The following is a 19,279-nucleotide window of genomic DNA, read 5'->3' on the forward strand; positions in this document are numbered from 1 at the left end:
TCCAGTCCCAGCTCTCTCTCCTGGGTCTCACTGCTGATCCTGGAAAAAAAATCACTTAACCTCTCTCCATCCTGGCTGCCTCATCTGTGAAATGAGACAATGGCTTACCTCATAGGAGCTAATTAACGGCTACAAACTGCAGGCTGAAAACACGCCGAGCTAAGCGTGGGGTGTGATTATGAACGCTGCTCAGCGAAGTGGCCCCTTAGTCCACGGAAAGTAGCAGCATCATCTGGATTGAATGATGAAAAAAAAAACATCTGGGAGGCCCTTTTGTGGATCTTGTGATTTTATCTTTACAGAACCCCAGAGTCGTAGTTGAGACACCTTTAATTCAGTGAATATAGTAACCCAGGAGGCTGAAAGGTAGTTAAAAGATTATGGAAGTTGGAGTACTAACACTCACTAACCGGTGACGTTGAGAAGTCACTTAGGCTCCTCTGCCTCAGTTTCTCCATTTGTTAAAAAAGGGATAATAATGGCAGCTCAGAATGGTTGTCAAGAGTGAAGGAAACAATGCCAGAAAAGTTCCAGTTCCAAGCCAGCAGAATATAAGGCTAGTGAGTGTTGGATTTCTTGTCCCTCTTCCCTTCCTTCTCTTGGGTTTGGTTCACTACAGTTCCTCTAATGTAGACTGAAACTAAGGTATTAAGTATTTAAACTCTAGCTTGTCAATAAAGTCACCATCATGGAATTAGATCGTACTAGAAGCAACAGAGCAATAAAAGCTCCCCTGCATGGATAAAGGCCAGCAACTGAACTTTTATGTACATTGTATTCATAAGGCATCGTCCAATATGTTCAATTCTGGCTCAAGACTCCGTCAGTTCATTCTCACTGAACTGTACCGCCCTAGTTCAATCCCAGTAACTCTCAAACTCCTCATCTTTAAAGCAGGTCTAACTGTGGTGTACATACTGGCAGGTATATTATGAAAGTTAAAGAGTGCTGAAGAGTTAGAGAGGACTTCTGCTTTAAGTTAATGGAATAATGAATTTTCTCTCCCCTTATCCTCTCAGAAATCACCCTGAACAGTAAGAATACTGGGAGATAAAAAAAACAAGCCCAATCTTTGGTGAAATCCCAAAAGGAAACATACCCAGATGAGCTGCCATATGCAACTGGATCCAGCGGGGCTGTGGCAAGACAGAGAGAGGGTACCTATGGAAGCAGACAGATCTGAGCAATCATGGGAGAGCACAGTTCTCAAACTAACTGGCGAATGCTAAGGTATGTCAACAAGGAATCACAGAATCACCATCTTTGCCTGAAGCATGTACATTGGTGAGGTCCTAGGATAAGAGAGATTCTGAAATGCAAGTAGCATTGTAACCACCCATCTCTGCAGGTTACGGAGGAATACAGGCTAAATGAACACACATTCTCAATTTCTCTCTCTTGCTTACACACACACAAACACACACACACACACACACACACACACATTCTCTCTCTGGGTTGTAAGGAGCTTCTATGTCAAGCAGAGAGAATTCCTTTTAGCCTGAAACGATGCCCTAGTTACAACTATCCTGTAAATATATAGTGTAGGAAAACCTGACTTAATTCAAAAGTGAGTAGTGGAAATGCTAACAAAGAAGTAGTACAGGACCTGTAAAACACACAAAGTGAGGAAAAGGAACAAAATAAGCACACGACGGATGAATAAATACTCACTACACAGATGAAAATTATGAAAAAATATAATGTAATACATTCAGAGGAAATGTAGAACAATCAACCTGTGGACAACAGAGATCCCAGAGTAAAGGAAAACATGGCACAGCAACAGAAGATGATGGAACATGAATTGACAGAGGTGAAAAGTGAAGTAGAAGAGAAAAATGAAAACATCAAAGAAATGACAGTTCTACTGAAGGCACTAGAAAGATAATTAGCTATTGCTGAAAAAACAGGATGAGACATGGAGGACAGGATTAACAAAGCAAGCAGAGGGGCCGGCCTGGTGGCGTAGCGGTTAAGTTCACACATTCTGCTTCAGCGGCCTGGGGTTCGTCGGTTCGGATCCTGGGCACAGACCTAAGCACCGCACATCAAGCCATGCCGAGGCGGCGTCCCACATACAGCAACTAGAAGGATGTACATCTATCTACTGGGGCTTTGGGGGGAAAAAAGGAGGAAGACTGGCAACAGATGTTAGTTCAGGGCCAATCTTCCTCACCAAGGAAAAAAAAAGATATAATTCTAGTAAACTTCCAGAAATAAAAGATGACTTGAATCTAGAGGCCAAAAGAGTACATGATGTCCTAGGAAAAACTAATGACCTTCAAAATAAAGAATACTTTGGGAATCCAGGAAAGAAGATCAAGTTAGGTCTAACCTGGCCTTAGACTTCTCCATAAGAATAAACAATGCTAGAAGACTTTGGAGCAGATTACAACAAACTAAGTGAAAGAAAGTGTGAGTCAAGAATTTTATAACCAGCAAATTTAGAGACGCAGCAGTCAAATATTTCAAATGTGCAATAAGTCAGGTATTCTAGTTCCAATGAACCCTCCTTTAAGACAGCACAGAGTGTTGTTTTACAGCCCTTTTTTTTTTTTTTTTACTACCACCCACAATAATAAATACATTTCACTTTACACTGAGACTCAGTACAGGTTCACTAGCTATACCTCTATTTATCTATACTGAAAGGAATTTCATGAAATATTTACTATTACTATGAAAGATCATGGTCATTTTTTCCATTCCATTCTTTTTAATTTCATTTCTTAAACACACTGGTTATGACTGACTAAACAGATTTCACAGTCCCACTAAGGGATCACAACCTGAAGTTTGAAAAACACCATACCAGAGGACAAACTTCAGCCAACTAAGAGATGGAGAAAGTATCATTTAAAAGCAGTAAATAATAGAGGCTTAAGTATTTTTAAAGGTTGGAAGGTAAAAATTAAAAGAAAAACTATTTAAACAACTAAAATTTGGTGACAGGGAAGATACGTTGTCATTGTTTATAATGGGGAGTCAATAATAAAGAAATAGAGTATTCTTAGAAGAAATGAAAGGAACATACATAAAACAATGAGCGAAGAAACAAAAATTATAGACTACACATTAAAAGATTGAAAAAAAAGAACACTGAAAACTGAAAGCATAACATGACAGGACTGGGATAAAACATACCTATAATCTCAATAAATGTAAATGGACTAGACTCATCCATTAAAAAAAGGCTAACATTAAATCTCAGAGCTAAACCTAACTACATGCCATTTACAGGAGAAACATCTACAACCTGATATTAAAAATAATCAAACATATACCAGGTAAATGAAAACAAAGTGAAAGGAGGGGACTCAATCTTAGTTTTGAACCAGCTTGGACTCAGGAACAAAAGCATTAAATGAATCAAAGAAAGGCACTTTAAAATAGTAGAAAATACAATTCGTAGTGAAAACCCAAGTCATAAATATCTATGGACTGAAAAATCATAGCATCAAGACTACCAAAACAAAAATGACAGGAACTACACAGTGAAACCTGTTACAGTATGAGACTAATTTACCTCTCTAAGTCCAAGTCACATCAAACGGACCAAAATAAATATGGACAGAGAAGACCTAAATAATGTAACTAATAAAGTAGATCTAATTAAAAGTTATTAAACTCTACACCTTAAACAGACAACAGTTCATCTTTTTAAATGCCCCAAGAATACTCACAAAAACTGCCAATGTACGAGGACACACAAAAAAACATTAATAAACATCACTTATGGGTGGAAATAGTACAGACAATGCTTTTTGATCACAAGGCAACACAACTCAACACTGATGAGTAAAATGAAAACAAACAAACAAAAAGTTTCAAGATCTCCCTCTCAAATAATTCTCGGGCCAAAGAGAAAATTAAAACCAAAATTGCAGAATTTATATATAAAAACTTACGTATGATGATAGCACTACACACCAGAACCTATGGGATACAGCTAGAACAGTATTCAGAGGAAAGTTCACAGCCTTAAAATATTACAATAAAGAATGAAAACAAATGCATTCAAGAAGAGGCAACAACAAAATAAACCAAAGGAAGGAATAAAGGTAAAAGCAGAAATTGACAAACTGTAAAACACAATACAAGAGCTAGTAAGTAAATCTGAGACCTCACTCTTCAGGGGGAAAAATATAAAAATACAACAGCAAACTTAATTAGAAGGAAAAAATGGGGGCTAGGGAGTGGAGAAAGCATAAATACTATGTAGCCATTAAAAAGAATAACTATATGCATTGATACAATCTGAGATATAATATTAAATGAAAAAAGTAAGGAACAGCTATTATTTGTGCTTAAAAAACAGAAAGGCCATAGATGCACATGTTCATGTGGATGCACAGAAGATATCAGCAGAACAGTCAAAAATGGTGCTGGGGCCCCATCCTGGGGGAGTAGCTGTGTCATGACAGAAGTGGAATACTGACTTACATTTTATTTATAAATTTTAAAAAATTATTTTAAAAAACTGTAAACTTTTTAAATTTTGTAGCATTAGCAAGAGTCATCTATGAAAAAACTGATTGTTAAAATAAATGTTAATTATTTAGAGTCTCTAAACTACTTAGAAGAACTCTGGATACTTCTTTTGTTATTACTGGGAGTTAAGGGTTCAATCTACAGCCTTTAAAAAAAGATCCAACTTTTATTATCGACAGGTAGGATTCTTTTATATTTGTAAAACGCTCTCCATTCTTCAGAGCCCTTGAACATACACTGTCTCATCTGATCCTTGTAACAACGGTGTGAAGAAGCCAGGCAGTGCTGTCAATCCTCATTACAGGTGAGGACCCTGAGGCTCAGAGACTCTGGGTGACATACAAAGCCACTTGGCTGCTAAGTGCTTCTTCCACCTATTCAAACTGGTCCAGGCTCCTCAAATCTAGGATACCTAGGATTCTGTATGTAGCTTTTGGATTGTATCAGGTGATTTCACGAATAGATAAAATGGCACCTCTGTTACATGCCAGGAACAAAGGAACTTCAAAAAAAACCTCAGTTAGATCTGCTTCATCATAAGAAAGGATGAATGATAGGCATTTGTCCCTCTCATAGGCTGAACTGCATCCCCTCAAAATTTCTATGTTGAAGTTCTAACCCCCCACTACCTCAGAATGTAACTGTATTTGGAGATAGGGTCAATTAAGTTAAAATGAAGTCATATAGGTGGGCCCTAATCTAATACGACTGGCGTCCTTTTCAGAGGAGATTAGGACACAGACATACACAGAGAGAAGACCACGTGAAGACAAAGAGAGAAGACAGCCATCTACAAGCCAAGGAGAGAGGCCTCGGAGGAAACCAACCCTGCTGGCACTTGATCTCAGAATTCCAGCCTCCAGAACCGGGAGGAAATAAACTTGTGTTGTTTAAGCCCCGTCTTCTGTGGTACTTGGTCATGGCAGCTCTAGCTGACTCATGTGCCCTTCAGCCTTACGAATCTAAAAAGTACTTTCTCCACTATCTCATGGATCATCTATAAGGGTCAATCAGAGAGTGATTCAGCTGGCTGCACCAACATTTTCAGAAAAGCAACTACGTGGTCAAGAAAACGTGACTCGGAGGTGCCTTTTCCCAGATGTTGAGTTTTCTTTTCAAAGAAATGAATTCTAATCTGTTAGAGTGAAAAGCCTGTTGACTTACGCTAATCCTCCTGGTGTTAGAGTTCTGAATGATGCATTGATGTTTGATGCCTGCACATTTAAAAAGCTGACAGTCTGACAGCTTGTTCTCCTAAAAGGACCGAGCATATGCAGAAATAATGTCAAAAAGATATTTAACTGGGATGAAAATCAAAATACAGATTTCCTTGTGTCTTTCCATAGAGGTGACCTGAGCTAGTGGTAGGACTGAAATCCAGGAGCGATGTTCCGCCACCGTCTGAACTTCGGTGACTGACCCCACCCTGGAGACCAGAGGAATGAAGGAACGGCGTTTTCAAACTTGATATGGAACGCCGTACCTAGGGTGGCACTCAGCCTCGCCCAGCAATTCACCCTCCGCCCTCCACTGACCAGCTCTGTGACCTTAGACGAGACCTTGACCCGCTCTCCTCATCCATCAAGTGGGATAGAAAAGAACCACGTGAGGATTAAGTGAAATCATACACACTAGAACTACGTCAACTATGTAAAATAAAGTATAAAGAACTACACAAATGTAACTTACCATTAATATTGTTAAATTAGGTGCAAGATTATTGGACCAGGAATCATAAGATTTCTAATTCTATGACCTACATGCTTTTCTGTACGTACATGACACTTGAATTAAAACATTTACTGAAAGAACAGATTTTAAATTCTGTGTGAGCTACAAACTAGTGTAACACTAGTTATATACATAGGGCCACCTTCCTTCTAAGGTGTCTTAGTTTCCTCATCTGTAAAATAAGGGTGCTGAATTATATTATGTTATCTGCACCTATCTAAAATTCTGTGATCTATTTCTCATTTCTCGATGTCTTGATAATATACGATGATAACATTTTTAAAATGGAGACTTTGAGACGTAGGTGGGGACACATCTCTTTGATATGAAATGCCTGAGGTCAAAGAACAAAAGAGTCTGCAAGATTCCTGGCTGTTGTGTGACTAGATGATACAGGGAATCCCAAATGACTGATCAGGTCTTATGAGGTAAGCTTTGACTGGGAGACACTCTAGTGGATGAAAGCACTCTGTGAATTTCAGGCATTAAAAAAATATAGCGCTCCAAGGGTAGCCTCTTACATTCACATACAGTATAAGTACTTATGAAAAGTTCAGAATGCAGACTTCATTGTCCCTAAACCTAGGATTGAACTCCAAACTCTGCTAATTATTCAGCTAGCTATGTGGCCCTGGGCAATTTCTTTCTCCTCTCAAAGTCTCAGCCTCTTAAACAGGTATAACAATAAGAGAACCTTTTATCACAGCACAATGCACAGCACGTAAGTGTCAGAGCTTCCTCTTCCTAATCTTCGTAATTGCTCAACATACAAACTGAGCATCTCTGCTCTTCTCAATTCTTTGGTTTATACCGCCGATGACGAGGGAGCATGTCTAACACGTTTGTTAGTACCCAGAATAATACGTGCGCGCACACACACACTGACTAAACAGTTTTGAGGATGGAAGCAGCATTCAAAGAAATATGCTACGAACAGTGGAAAGGACAGCTCTTCATTTCTAAGGAGGATCGAGATGAAACAGTGAAAGAAGGGAAGTTATAGGTTATATTTTAGATAAATCTTTCATATACAAGTATGTTAGATACTGGGACATGTTTTCTTATTTTGTCGTCTTTAAGATATTTTAAATATTACTCAAGTACTTTTATTCTACTTACAGTGAAAATCTGGGAAATGCAGAAAAATATGAAGAAGGAAAACGAACCCGTAATTATAATGCCCAGAGATGAACAGTTCTGATGGGCAGCCTCAGCACATACAGTTGGAAGTCTCATTTCTCCCCAAGCCATGCATCTCAAGTGGCAAGAACATCAGACTTTCCTTCCCTTCCTCCATCCTTCCATCAATTCAACTCCCACCTTTTCCAGAATGAATTACAGGTGGCTGTGTGACACTGGCTAAGGCTTTTAAACCAAACCTCAGTTATCACATCTATAGAACAAGATACTACATCATCGCTGTTGTTGGAAAGATATCACATAACCTGAATGGTATTCATTGAGCATATACAGTGCTTAGGACTTTCGTACACATCATCTCTGTGAAAATGCTTTGTAATCCTTCCAGCACCATTCAGACTACAGCATTAAGGTATTATAAATTCTTGATTTGTCCTGATGACCATTTCATCTTCTAGAAGCTAGAGGAAGCATAAGGGGAACAACTGGACCTAATTCTAAACAAAAAGAACGAGGGAGAAACCTGGGAGAAAGTGACAGTATTGTATAGGAGTTTTCTTTACAAATTACGAAACAAAAACAATCTACACATTTCCCTGGTAGATCTTTCTAGACCCACTGAACAATATTCCACATTTTTTTCCTCAAAGTCTCAAATTTCCTGGATGGGCTTTGACAGCATTTGCATCTCAAATGTGCTGAGTACCAATTAGAATGAAAAGTAATGGGTCTGCAAAACATGAGTATTCTGAGCTATATCAGAATCTGAACCCGGAGTCCAAACGTGTGAAAAGGCCAATCTGAAATCTCTCTCCTTGCAGACGCACCTGTGTGCACATGCGCGTGTGCACACGCCTGCGCCCCACCCCCACCACTTCTGCCGATTCTCAGCAGACCTGACTTCAACCTGGGACGTGTTGTTAAGACCCAGTCATGAAGCTTTGTCTCCGGAGACTTATAATTGAAAAGGGCACAGAGTGCTCGTTACCCTACCCCTGGTGCCAGATCGCGAGGAGTGAACCGGTGAGACAAACGTTAATTACAACTCCTTGGGGCCCGCTCACCTGTTTTGCTGTTTCAGTGAGCGCAGCAGCTTCTGCCTTGCCCAGTTGTTGCACCATCTTGTAAAATAGGCTATCTCTATTTTGCAGCAAAACATACGGCTCATCATATTCTTTCAGCCTTCCTGAATCCAAAACCTGTTAATCAGCAGAAAGAAACCCATTAGCACACAATGTTTTGCAGCAACATATTATAACTGAGACAATATTTCGGAAAGGGGCAGGCGAGGGAGAATAGAGAGAATCTATTTGGGTGGTAGGCCTGGCTGGTGTTTAAATGGTTTGATTACCCTGTTTTCCTAGGCAGACAAAGGCCTAACCCGACCTTTTATTATTATAATGTTATAGGAAAGGAAGAAAATGAAAGTTTTAGACTATGATTATGGGCACTCAGCAGTCCCGTGGCATTTTATATCTGCCAAGGGCATTTGGGGTTGTTATCATTAGTTAGTGCTTTTAGCTCTCAAGACTCTGAGCTTTGAGGGCTATTTATACATACATTCAGAGATGGGAAATTTCTTGGTTTAAGAAAATCAAACTCAATTTATCTAAATAGTAGAGTGATGGCGTACAAACCAGACGGCAGTGACCGGACAGCAAATTCATTGCCGAGCTGGTCTGATGGAATCTGAGCAATGTTGGGAAAAGAAGTAAATGCTTCTGGAATCTCCTTAGGGTCCTGGAATATGTCAGCTGGTAAGAGGGGACAAAACTGTTGTCCGTGAGGTTAAGGTGCTCTTAAAGTTGGCTTTGATTGTAGTTTATTATTCTGAGAGTCAAAGGCTGGCTAAGAGAGCTGCTACCTAAGCAGCTTTAGCATAATTGCTCTGCACAGAAGAAATCTCTAGAAATCCGATTTTCTTTTTGGATAAGACTAAAGAAGCAATTAAGAAATCGAGCTCCAAATTCCAGTGATCACGGAACGCAGAGCACACAGGGGCAGCCGGATCTGAATCGCCAAGGATCTGAATATCTGTTTTCACAATTATCTTTCCCTGCTGCTTCTCTCTTTCTTCAGCTGCCTGCCTTTCAGCCATTTTATTGCTCATTAATATGTCCACTGGAAATTGAAAAGGAGAGGAAGGGCTCTTAACTCTGCATTTCTACATATTAGTGGCTTTCGTTAATCGTTTCAGAGGGAAGAGAGTCTGAAACAATTGGCCCAAATGACATACCTAGGAAAACAGTTCTGATGTTAAGTGGTACTTAGTTCTTCATTTAGGCTGTATTTAGAGTAAATTTATCTTAAGAGAATATGCTGAAAGTCTAAGCAGGACACAGGTTGTTTTTTCATATCGAGGTAATGCAGTTAATTCTGTCCCATGGTATCTAATCGGAAGCATTTATTAAGTCTCATAAAGGGCATTTTCCTGTTAATCTTTTGTTTACTACTGTGAATCACTGCTAAGGGCAGCTTTCTCAAAAGAGTTCACGAATAATTGAATCTGTCACATCCACATAATAATTAAAATGTCCTATAATTTGGCATGCCAATTTAGATGCCCCGAATGTGTAATTTTACTTAAGCATAGCATTATAGGGCATAACCACTCCTCCTGACGTTGAAAAAGAAAAATGCAATTTTAAAATACAGGTCTCTCACATGCTAAAGACTAAGTAAATAAGTGAATCAAATTACTTCATACAATGAAGAACTTTATATTCTGCAAAAGCAACCAGTAAACTTTCAAAAAATCATCACTTTGAAGTTGATGGAAAATGAGTTCTCTGACTATAAAGACTTTACATAATTTTTAATGGCAGGAAAGTATTACTAGCATTTTGTCCTTGCCCAACTTTCTACTTTATTTGTTAGAATTTGAGTAAATAGTAAATCTTTTCATTTTCTCTCATATTGTCTTAAAACACATGAATGCAAGAGGTGAGTAGTTCTCAGAATCAACCAGTACCTAAAAAGGCAAAGCCAGAAAAAAAATCAATATTCTCAAAAAGCAATAGGATTAACAACACAAATGACATAAAGATCATTTTGCTCAAAATATTTTGAGCCTTATAAGTATTAGCAGCTTAATGGCTATGCACTATATTTTACAGGAGGAGTTTTCAATATTTCGGGGGGGGGGGTGACAGAACTGTGATAATTTATTAGAAGTTAAATTTTAACTTCTGTAAGATAACACTTTAAAAACGTAAACTAAATACACCTCTTTAACACTCTTTTGATATGCATTAAAACAAAAATACAGTTATCTTAAAATGAACTGCATTAGTATAGCCCCAAAGGGATGAATTCACAAGGTTTGAGAGAGTGGGTGCCCTGGCATATGAATGCAGTGTAACAACGAATATGCCTACTTTAAGATCAATAAAATCACTCCATAACTAGCAGTTTCTCGAATTTGAAAAGGAAAACAAAAGTAGCTATGGGTTGAGCATTCACTGTACCGCATACTTTAGTCATCACTGTTAATTCTCAAGACAGAGTAGACAAATATAGTACATAATTTCCATCCACCCACCCATCCATTCATCCACCCACCCCCCATCCATTCATCATCCATCCATCTACCCATCCATCCATCCACCCACCCACTTTTCATCCTTTCACTCATTTATCATTCCTTCTGTCCTCCCATCCATCCAGCCATCAAGTATTAAGTGTGTACCTATTACCAAAGCACTGTTCTAGGAACAAGAGATTCAAAGATGAGCAAGACACACTGTGTCAAGAAGCTCACAGCCACAGATGAAAACCGAAGTGCAGTTAAGTTAAATAACTTGGCTGAGGCTGCAGAATCAGTAGATGGCAGAGTGGGGATTTGAATCCAGGTCTGAACCTGTATTTTTTTCCTCTCCATCTGAGTTCCCAGAGAAAGACACTGTCAGATCATTTATTATCAGAAGTGAAATAAAGGAGATGAGAATTTTAACCTTCAATTTTGTAAGATACCTTCTCATTGGACAGCATCTTATATAAACTTTGTATAAGTTAACAAAATATGTCTATAAACATAAACATTTCCCCTGTCCACTTTCCACTGCAATTTTATAATACTTGGGGATCAAATTATTTACTGTGTGCCTGGTATATACTCACAGAAAGCCAATTTCATTAAACTATCAGGATTTATAAAGAGCAAGTTATACATGGCCAAAGCACATTTGAGGAAAATTTAAGTAAACTTTCATTAATTCCTGAATTTATTCAGCAAACATTTATTGCATACTTAACTGCATTCATGTCATTATGCTAGATGCTGTGGAAGAGGCAAAGATATGTAAGTTACAGCCCCTGCCTTTAGGGAGCCTATATTGAAAAAAAGAGAGAAGAAAATCCTCAAGTGAATATAATGCAAGAAAAAAAGCAAAACAAGAAATAGGCTAACAGCAGAAAAAATGACTTTTGGCCAGAGGTTCTGAGGACGAGCTTCAAGAAGGAGAGAGAGCAGTGAACTGGGCTTGAAGAATGGATAGACTTGGACATGCAAAAATGGTGGTGGGGTAGGTGGACACATCATCATTCCAGACACAGGGAACAGCATGGGCCAAGAGGGCTGGAGGTGGGCCTGTCAACTCCTTAAGAGCAAGGTTATGTGGTTTCCATTGTTCACTGTAGCATCTCCAGGCCCTGGCATTGTACATGACAAGAAACAGGCACACAATACATGCTGGTTGAAAGTTAAATATGAAGGAAAGTAAATTCAGGGCATGAGTGGGTGACCGCTCAGTGGTGTAGTGTGGCATGACTACAGGGTGAGATCAAGAGGGGAAAGAGTCTAGCTGGCGGCGGGAAACACTAAGGCAGTGGGATGCAGGATTATAGAATTAGGGATATAGATTTGGAGGACCACACACCTCCAGTTGATGGCTATGGGCAAGAGGGGGAGAAAAAGTGAGGGAGAGAAAGATCAGGGTTGAGGACGGAGGCTTGAAACTCATCATGATCAAATATTGGAAAAGAGAAAGAAGAGAAGGGACGGTCAGAGAGGAGGGAGGGCTGAGGGGAGCAAGAGTGCAGTGCTGCCGAGACTAAGGCCAGGAGCTAGAAGAGCTGCGCTGGGATACAGGCTGGAACAAGGCCAGAAAGAGAATTTTACCTGCTTAGCCTCTACATTTACCGGTTTCATCAAAGATTCCAGAACTTTTCCAACAAGTAAACATAAAGCAACTTCAAATTTTCTTTTTGTACAGAAAAACAGGTATAATTTTGAATTTTTATTTTTAACATCCTTTATATCCCTAAGCTGCTCCTGAAATCTCCCGCTGCGTCCCCACTCTTCCTGTAACCCAAATTAAACTATAAACTAAACCACACATTCAAGTCAGTGTGATGGCAATCCCTGGGCCCAGGATCTCTCCAGGAACGGCAACCTCAAATCAGTTGCAACTCTCTAGTAGGTTAAGTAAAAATACATTATATTGGATGAGTCAGTCGGTTACATAAGCTCAATGAAGATGTGTTTATCGGGCCTGTGCATCAGCAGATATTCCAGGTAGCTGTCCTAGATATAAAAATTAAATGAACCCATTGCAAAATAATTTAATCCATTTTAATTGGCAGGATGCCATCAGTGATAGTGGGGTGGCTACAGGGAGAGGTGAGGGGCAGGGCAGGGCAGAGGAAAGGCCTGACGACAGGAAGAGATGCCCAGAACGGCTTTCAGCATGGCAACAAGCAATAAAGGGAGATACCACTTGGTGACAAGTCGAGTGGGGAGGGAAGGATCTGAGATTCAGACGTCTGCTTTTGGCTGCCAGGTGACGAAGGGGCACAGGGACAGCTATACCCATCCTCGGAAGTTGGGTCCCTCCTTGGTAAAATGGGTGCCTGTGATTTTCTCTGTGACAAGATACTGTGGCAAGTATTACTCAAAATCCTTCCTTAGGTCTTGAAACGGTAAAGGATTCTTCTCACCCGGGGGAGATAAAGGCTGGGTCACGGTGACCTCCACAGCCGCTCCCCAAAGCTCCTGGGATTGCTTGTGTCCCTCCCCTCATAAAGTGCTTCTTTCCCCAGTTTATGCTTTCTACCTTCAGATTAGTTATTTTTCCCTTTGAAAACGTGAATGAAATCTCTTGGCCTATTTCTAAAGGAGCTTTTCTCTTCTGAAATACTCTAATTGTGGCCATGTAGTCTTATTCAAGAAAAGTTGCATGAAGATGAAAAACAGAATTTCAATAAAACTCCAGTTAGCTTTGAGTTGTTTTGGTGCTTTTCCAGGCGGGTATGTTACAACAGCTTCTAGTTTTGATTTCTCTGGGAAAAAATCTACTGAAAAGGGGTTTGCATATAGGGAGAAAGGCAAAGATGATACAACCATAAGATTGCCTATAAACAGAAGAGGTGGAATCTGAGTTTAGCCTTGGTTTTAGTTCTCCATAATTCATTCCCAAAGAATTCTCTAACTGCTGACAGTGAAAACGTTGAATACAGGCAACAATATTGTTAGAACAGCTGCAGATTTTCATATTCTCCTTTTGCTCATGCTACCAAGGAGAATGTGGGGGGTGCTGTAAGGACTGGAGTGTGCAGGGATTGGAGGAAAAAGCTGTGCTATTGGCTGAAGAGAAAACAGGTCACGAGTAACCAGGTAATCCTAAAAACTATAAGGAAGAAGCTGTCTTTAATGTAGAGATAGTGGTGAGTATTAGGAGAAAGAGGATTTCTAATTTGTCTGTCTTGCTCCACTGTTTTGTGGCAATTGAGCAAATGAGGAAGATTAAATTAGCTGTCATTATGACTACATCATGTTTAATAAAGTTAAAATTGAGAGAACATCTTTGTAAAATAGAATTCTAAGCCTAACACATTAATGGCGCTTAATGAACCAAAACTGGGTAAATCCCTTTGGAGAGCCAACACATAAACAAAGCTATTAATTAGGTCACAGTTGTTTCCCAACAAGCCTTTTGTCTGATTTACTTACAGTAAACAAAACCATATCCATCCGTCTTTGTGCAGAAGTATTCACCAGTGCAACAAAATGTAATTATTACACCTTAAGCACTTGCAATTACACGACTTTATGATGACAACACTGTTGGTTATGCCCTTCATTAGCATCCATCACTTCCCCAGCCACTCCCCGAGGCTGGCCGCCTGCCCTCTGGAGCATTAGGCTTTGCAGCTGATTGACTTGTCTTTATGTCCTTAAAGCTTTCAAAATAACAGAACAGACAATCGCTTGCTTTCTGGAAAGGAAATAGGTATTTCTAAAGCAAGCAAGAAAAGAAAAATTATTCCAAAAATCAAAGGTTTGAGAAAGAACATTATTTATGGTGTTCTGTCGAATTGAAAGCCAACTGGTAACCAGAAGCTCTAGAATAAAATATAAGCCTTAGACCTGGAGTGGATGGAGTACAGAGCACAAGCACCCAACTCTGAAGCATGTCTCTTGGGTCCCCTGAGGTCTAATCCTGCCATTCCCTACCAAAGGAGTCAGCAACAGAAACCAGCTCTGACCAGGATGTAAACAAGTGGCCAAGTTGACATCTCCTGGTGGGACCTCCCTGTGACATCACTGATGAACTCTTGGTCAGGGAGCCCTAAATAAAAGGTCTCCCAAGACTGGAGTTGGGGGTGGAAAGGGCGGCTCCATGGCGAAATGCAAGGTCCACCACAGAGGAGGTCAGCCATCACAATGGTAACATGCTCTAAAGAGAACTCTCACGTTTGCCTTCTCCCAACCAACTTCTCCCTCAGTCTTCCCCACTCACCCAGATGCTCAGGCCCCACACCTAGAAACCAGCATCAACTTCCCCTCTCGCCTCTCGTATCCTACATTCAATCCACCACACAGCCCTCTTGGCTCTACTTCATTATCGACCCCAAATCCAACCATCTCACCACCTCCTGCGAGCACCTTAGTCTAAGCCACCAACATCTGGTCGAGAAAGAGGGCACAATTCTAACAGTGAGAGTAAATACTGCATTTGAAGAACCAAAAGACGATCAGGGTAGTTTTAACTATAAAGGAAAGAGGGAGAGCAGAGTGGGACAAGGTTAGAAAGGGAGGGAGGGGCCAGGCTGTAAATTGCTTTGTAAAAACATGTTAAGGATTTGGACAAAGATACTGATCATGAGAGAAAAATGTGAGGTTCTTGAAATTTACCAAGAGATACTGGTAAGTAAACCATTAAACAATTGGACATATTTTGATAACGGCAACAAAGCTGACTGGTTAAGGGGATACAGATGTTCATGTCTGTGGGTTAAGTACTGATGGATAAGATTTAGGAGGGACCAGCTGACAAGTCTGCCAAATTCTGTCCTTCTTGTTTCCCTGACTATACAATCCCAGGCGACAATATTTCTAAGTATTATATAATAAAAGGAAGCCACTACCATCAATGTTGTACTACCAAAAACCAAAAATAAATCCATATGGTACATTTAGGAGCAAAGATTTTACTTGAATGGGCCCCCAACTGAGCTGCAGATCAAGCCATCTTTCTGCTGTTGCATCGAAAGCCTGAAAGAGTACCTGAAACAGGTACACTTCACAGCATCATTCATTCACTGTGGAAGAAGGATGCTTCTTGGGACAGTATGTGAAAAACAATGCTGAGAGATATGAACAACAAAGTGACAGGTAAAACGTAGAACTTCCAATTACCATTCAAGAACACAAAATGAAGGATTAAGGAGGCTCAATGCTAAACAACGTTTCTGGAAGCTAAAAGTCACTGTCCTGCAATCTTGGAATGTCACATAGTCACTCACAAAGGCCTGCTGGAGTGGCCCGCCTCCTGCTGTGATGTTCTAGTCCAGACGACCAGCTGCACTGCTTAAAGCTTAAAACATGTTTTTGGTTAGGAAGGCCCCACTCCTGTTGTCTACCTCACCAGAGCTCATTCCTCTAGACGTCCGGCTCTGGGGAGTGACAAGGCCAAAGGCACTGCTTCAACGCTGACAGTCTGGTATCTTCTCAATGCCCCCACTGATGATCCCATCTGACAATGCATGTGAAGTAGGGTGGGAGGTAATATTCCAGAAAATGCCCAAGAAGTTAAGAGAGAGAGCTGCATTATCACTGGACATGAGGAAGTTTAGATATTAATGACCATTTATTACTGATGTCTAACCTGTTTCGTATGGACCATAAAAATCTAGTTAACTCCATCTGTTGCCTCTCATGCACCATGCAGGTCCTTCTTTATCTACTTCCTTCTTCATCACTAATCAGAGCATCACTGGATACTGTAGTATCTAGTGACAACAGTTAGTGTCCACAAGATGGATGAAAATCTGTCCATTGCCACAGGCTGGGGGTTAGCCTGAAAATAACTTGCATTCTTTGGGCTTTTTTGCAGCCAAAGGTTTTTCCTTTGAGGGATGATTTCCTTTTCATTTTATAAAGCCCCATCCTAAGACTTACTGAAGCTGAGCAAGCAACAGAAGGAAAGGAGAAAGACAAAGAGAAGAAAAACGGGGTGGGGGGGAGGGAAGAGGGGAGGGAAGGAGGGAGGAAGGAAATAAAGATAAGGAAGGATAGACTGAATTACTAAAGAAGAAAGAGCCAATCAAACTTGGAAGGAAGCTACTAAACACTAAATCCAGAGACCAAAGCTTGGAGCCTGCCCTATGTGCAGTGTCCAGATCTATTGTGAAGAGACTTGCTGGTTATTTACCTGCAGTCTCTCAGCCCAAATCTACCTGTCTTTCTACATTCTCATCCGTGATGCTTGGCTGGGCCACATTTCAGAGGCCCTTTGGCCAGTTGGCTCTTTGTTAGGTTCTGCCAGTAGAGGGCACTAGAAGGAGACTCAAGGTGGGGCACAAAGCAAGCGGTCTACCTGGTTTCTGCTACTTCTGCCATCATCACCCCAGTAGCAGGACCCGGCTCCAGCCTCCATCTTGTACTAGCACACTGAGAACCAGCCTCATTGTGCTCTCGCACAAATATAACCAGCAGCTGGGCAGTGGCCCCTCCTTGGAGGTCTGAGCAATGACTCTTTAGGGCCTCTCTGAGTTCCTAGGTCTGGAGATCTGTCCTAGGGCATGGTGGCTGCTTCCTAAAATTATTACCTCAGTGTTTCCTTTCACTCTTCCAGCCCTCCAATGCCTATGTAACAAATTTCCTATATTAAATCCTTTCCATTGAAATACTTTATTTTTCCAACTAGGCCCTTTCTCCTCATAGACTCCACTCTGACAGCACATCTTATGAACATCCCAACAGCTGGGAAATTCTGCAACCTTACCCAACAACCTCCTAGCAGTCTAAATGAAAGGCTAATTTTTTGATTAAGGGAATCCAAAATGCTGACACAACTGTGACACGGCAAAAACGACTATGTTCTACCAGTCTGTAATAAGAAGACATATCTTGGGTTTGAAATATTTTCATAGTTGGCCAACTTAAAGAAAAACGACAATTCTAATAAAATTTTAATATGAAAATGCGAAATTACTGGATATATTATCTAATAGCACATTCTGAATGTGTAGTTCAGTACTTGAGTTGCTGTGAGGAATGAAAGGAAAACTTAGAAAATTAACTTACTGGAGGTTTCTAATAAGTTTAACAAGAAAAGATAAACTGAAAAATTGAACATAAGTGGAAATAACTGAAATTCCAGAGGTGAAAGTCTTACCATAATCTTGTCACTGTCAATAATGGTGTTCAACCTGTGTGCAATGGTTAGCACAGTGCACTGGGCAAATTTCTCACGGATTGTTTTTTGTATTAACTCATCAGTTCTGGAATCAAAGAAGTCAAATTAGTTCAGGAAAGACAGACTTAAGACTTTAAAAGATCATATGATAGTTTTATAATGTTTTTAAAAATCAATATTTTAAGCATGATTTTGTTGTCTAAAAACTAAATATAAAAAGTCTATTTAGAAAAATTATTTTTCACAATACGATGGAAAATACTCTTCCCTCCAAATTGCTTGAAACTATCAGGAGTTAATTTAGGAATCTAGCTCTCTTAGGATGCCTGATAATATCATTAACACCATATAATATGTTTTAGTTTCTACTTCTGATTTCCAGAATTAAAGAGATTATCAACAGATACCTTTTGGGCAAAGAGAACACTTAGAAAAATTTCTGGGCCGGCCCCGTGGCTTAGCAGTTAAGTGCGCACGCTCCACTACTGGCAGCTCGGGTTCAGATCCCGGGTGTGCACCGACGCACTGCTTGTCCGGCCATGCTGAGGCCGCGTCCCACATACAGTAACTAGCAGGATGTGCAACTATGACATACAACTGTCTACTGGGGCTTTGGGGAAAAAAAGGAAGAGGATTGGCAATAGATGTTAGCTCAGGGCTGATCTTCCTTACAAAAAAAAAAAAAAATTTCTCAGCATCACTAAATGTTTCCCATTCACCACATTAAAAATTCAGATTCCAGGTTACATGGACCTCAGCTCTGTACCTTGGATCCACATTTGCTGTTGCTTCATCAATTATCAATATCCGATTTTTCCTGAGAATAGCCCTGGCAAGGCAGACCAATTGTCTCTGTCCAACACTGAAGTTCGATCCTGCTTCTGCTAATTCAGTATCCATTTTACCAGGAAGATCTTCGATGGCTTCTTTAAGTTGTACCTGTGGATGTAGAAAGAAAAGTGACATTTTCCTAAAAAAACTACTACTGAAGCAGAGAAGCCTCCTAGAGCCTACAAACATTCGAGTTTGAAGTCCTCAGGACTTCTCATGTATCTTATGTGTATGGCCACGTGATGAGGAGAGTTACTTCCAATTAATGTTCACTGAGAAAGATGGTTGAGTCAACTCAGGACAGAATACTCTGACTTAAGAGCACAAACTTCATGGGAGTCAAGATTCTTCACTGTTGCCATCAGTAGGCACAGTCTGTCCATACTATGCCAGTTTCATTAAGAAATATATAGTATGCTAAATAAAATTGTTCTCAAGGCAAA

General features: G+C 40.1%; 1 protein-coding gene across 6 annotated transcripts in view; it reads right to left on the reverse strand.

Annotated features, from left to right (window-relative positions):
• Nucleotides 1–19,279, reverse strand: part of ABCC4 (ATP binding cassette subfamily C member 4) — a 266,824-nt gene that overhangs the window by 20,711 nt on the left and 226,834 nt on the right. For 5 of the 6 annotated variants that reach the window (XM_058548381.1, XM_058548382.1, XM_058548378.1 and 2 more), the window contains 3 exons: nt 18,772–18,944; nt 17,985–18,090; nt 8,430–8,564 (listed from right to left, as the gene is read on the reverse strand). In XM_058548381.1, coding sequence (XP_058404364.1) covers nt 8,430–8,564; nt 17,985–18,090; nt 18,772–18,944 — 414 coding nt within the window. Of the gene's footprint in view, nt 1–1,099; nt 1,162–8,429; nt 8,565–17,984; nt 18,091–18,771; nt 18,945–19,279 lie in introns of all 6 variants that reach the window. The other variant, XM_058548379.1, reaches the window with a different exon arrangement.

Source organism: Diceros bicornis, chromosome 9 (assembly GCF_020826845.1).
Source record: "Diceros bicornis minor isolate mBicDic1 chromosome 9, mDicBic1.mat.cur, whole genome shotgun sequence".
Taxonomy (NCBI): domain Eukaryota; kingdom Metazoa; phylum Chordata; class Mammalia; order Perissodactyla; family Rhinocerotidae; genus Diceros; species Diceros bicornis.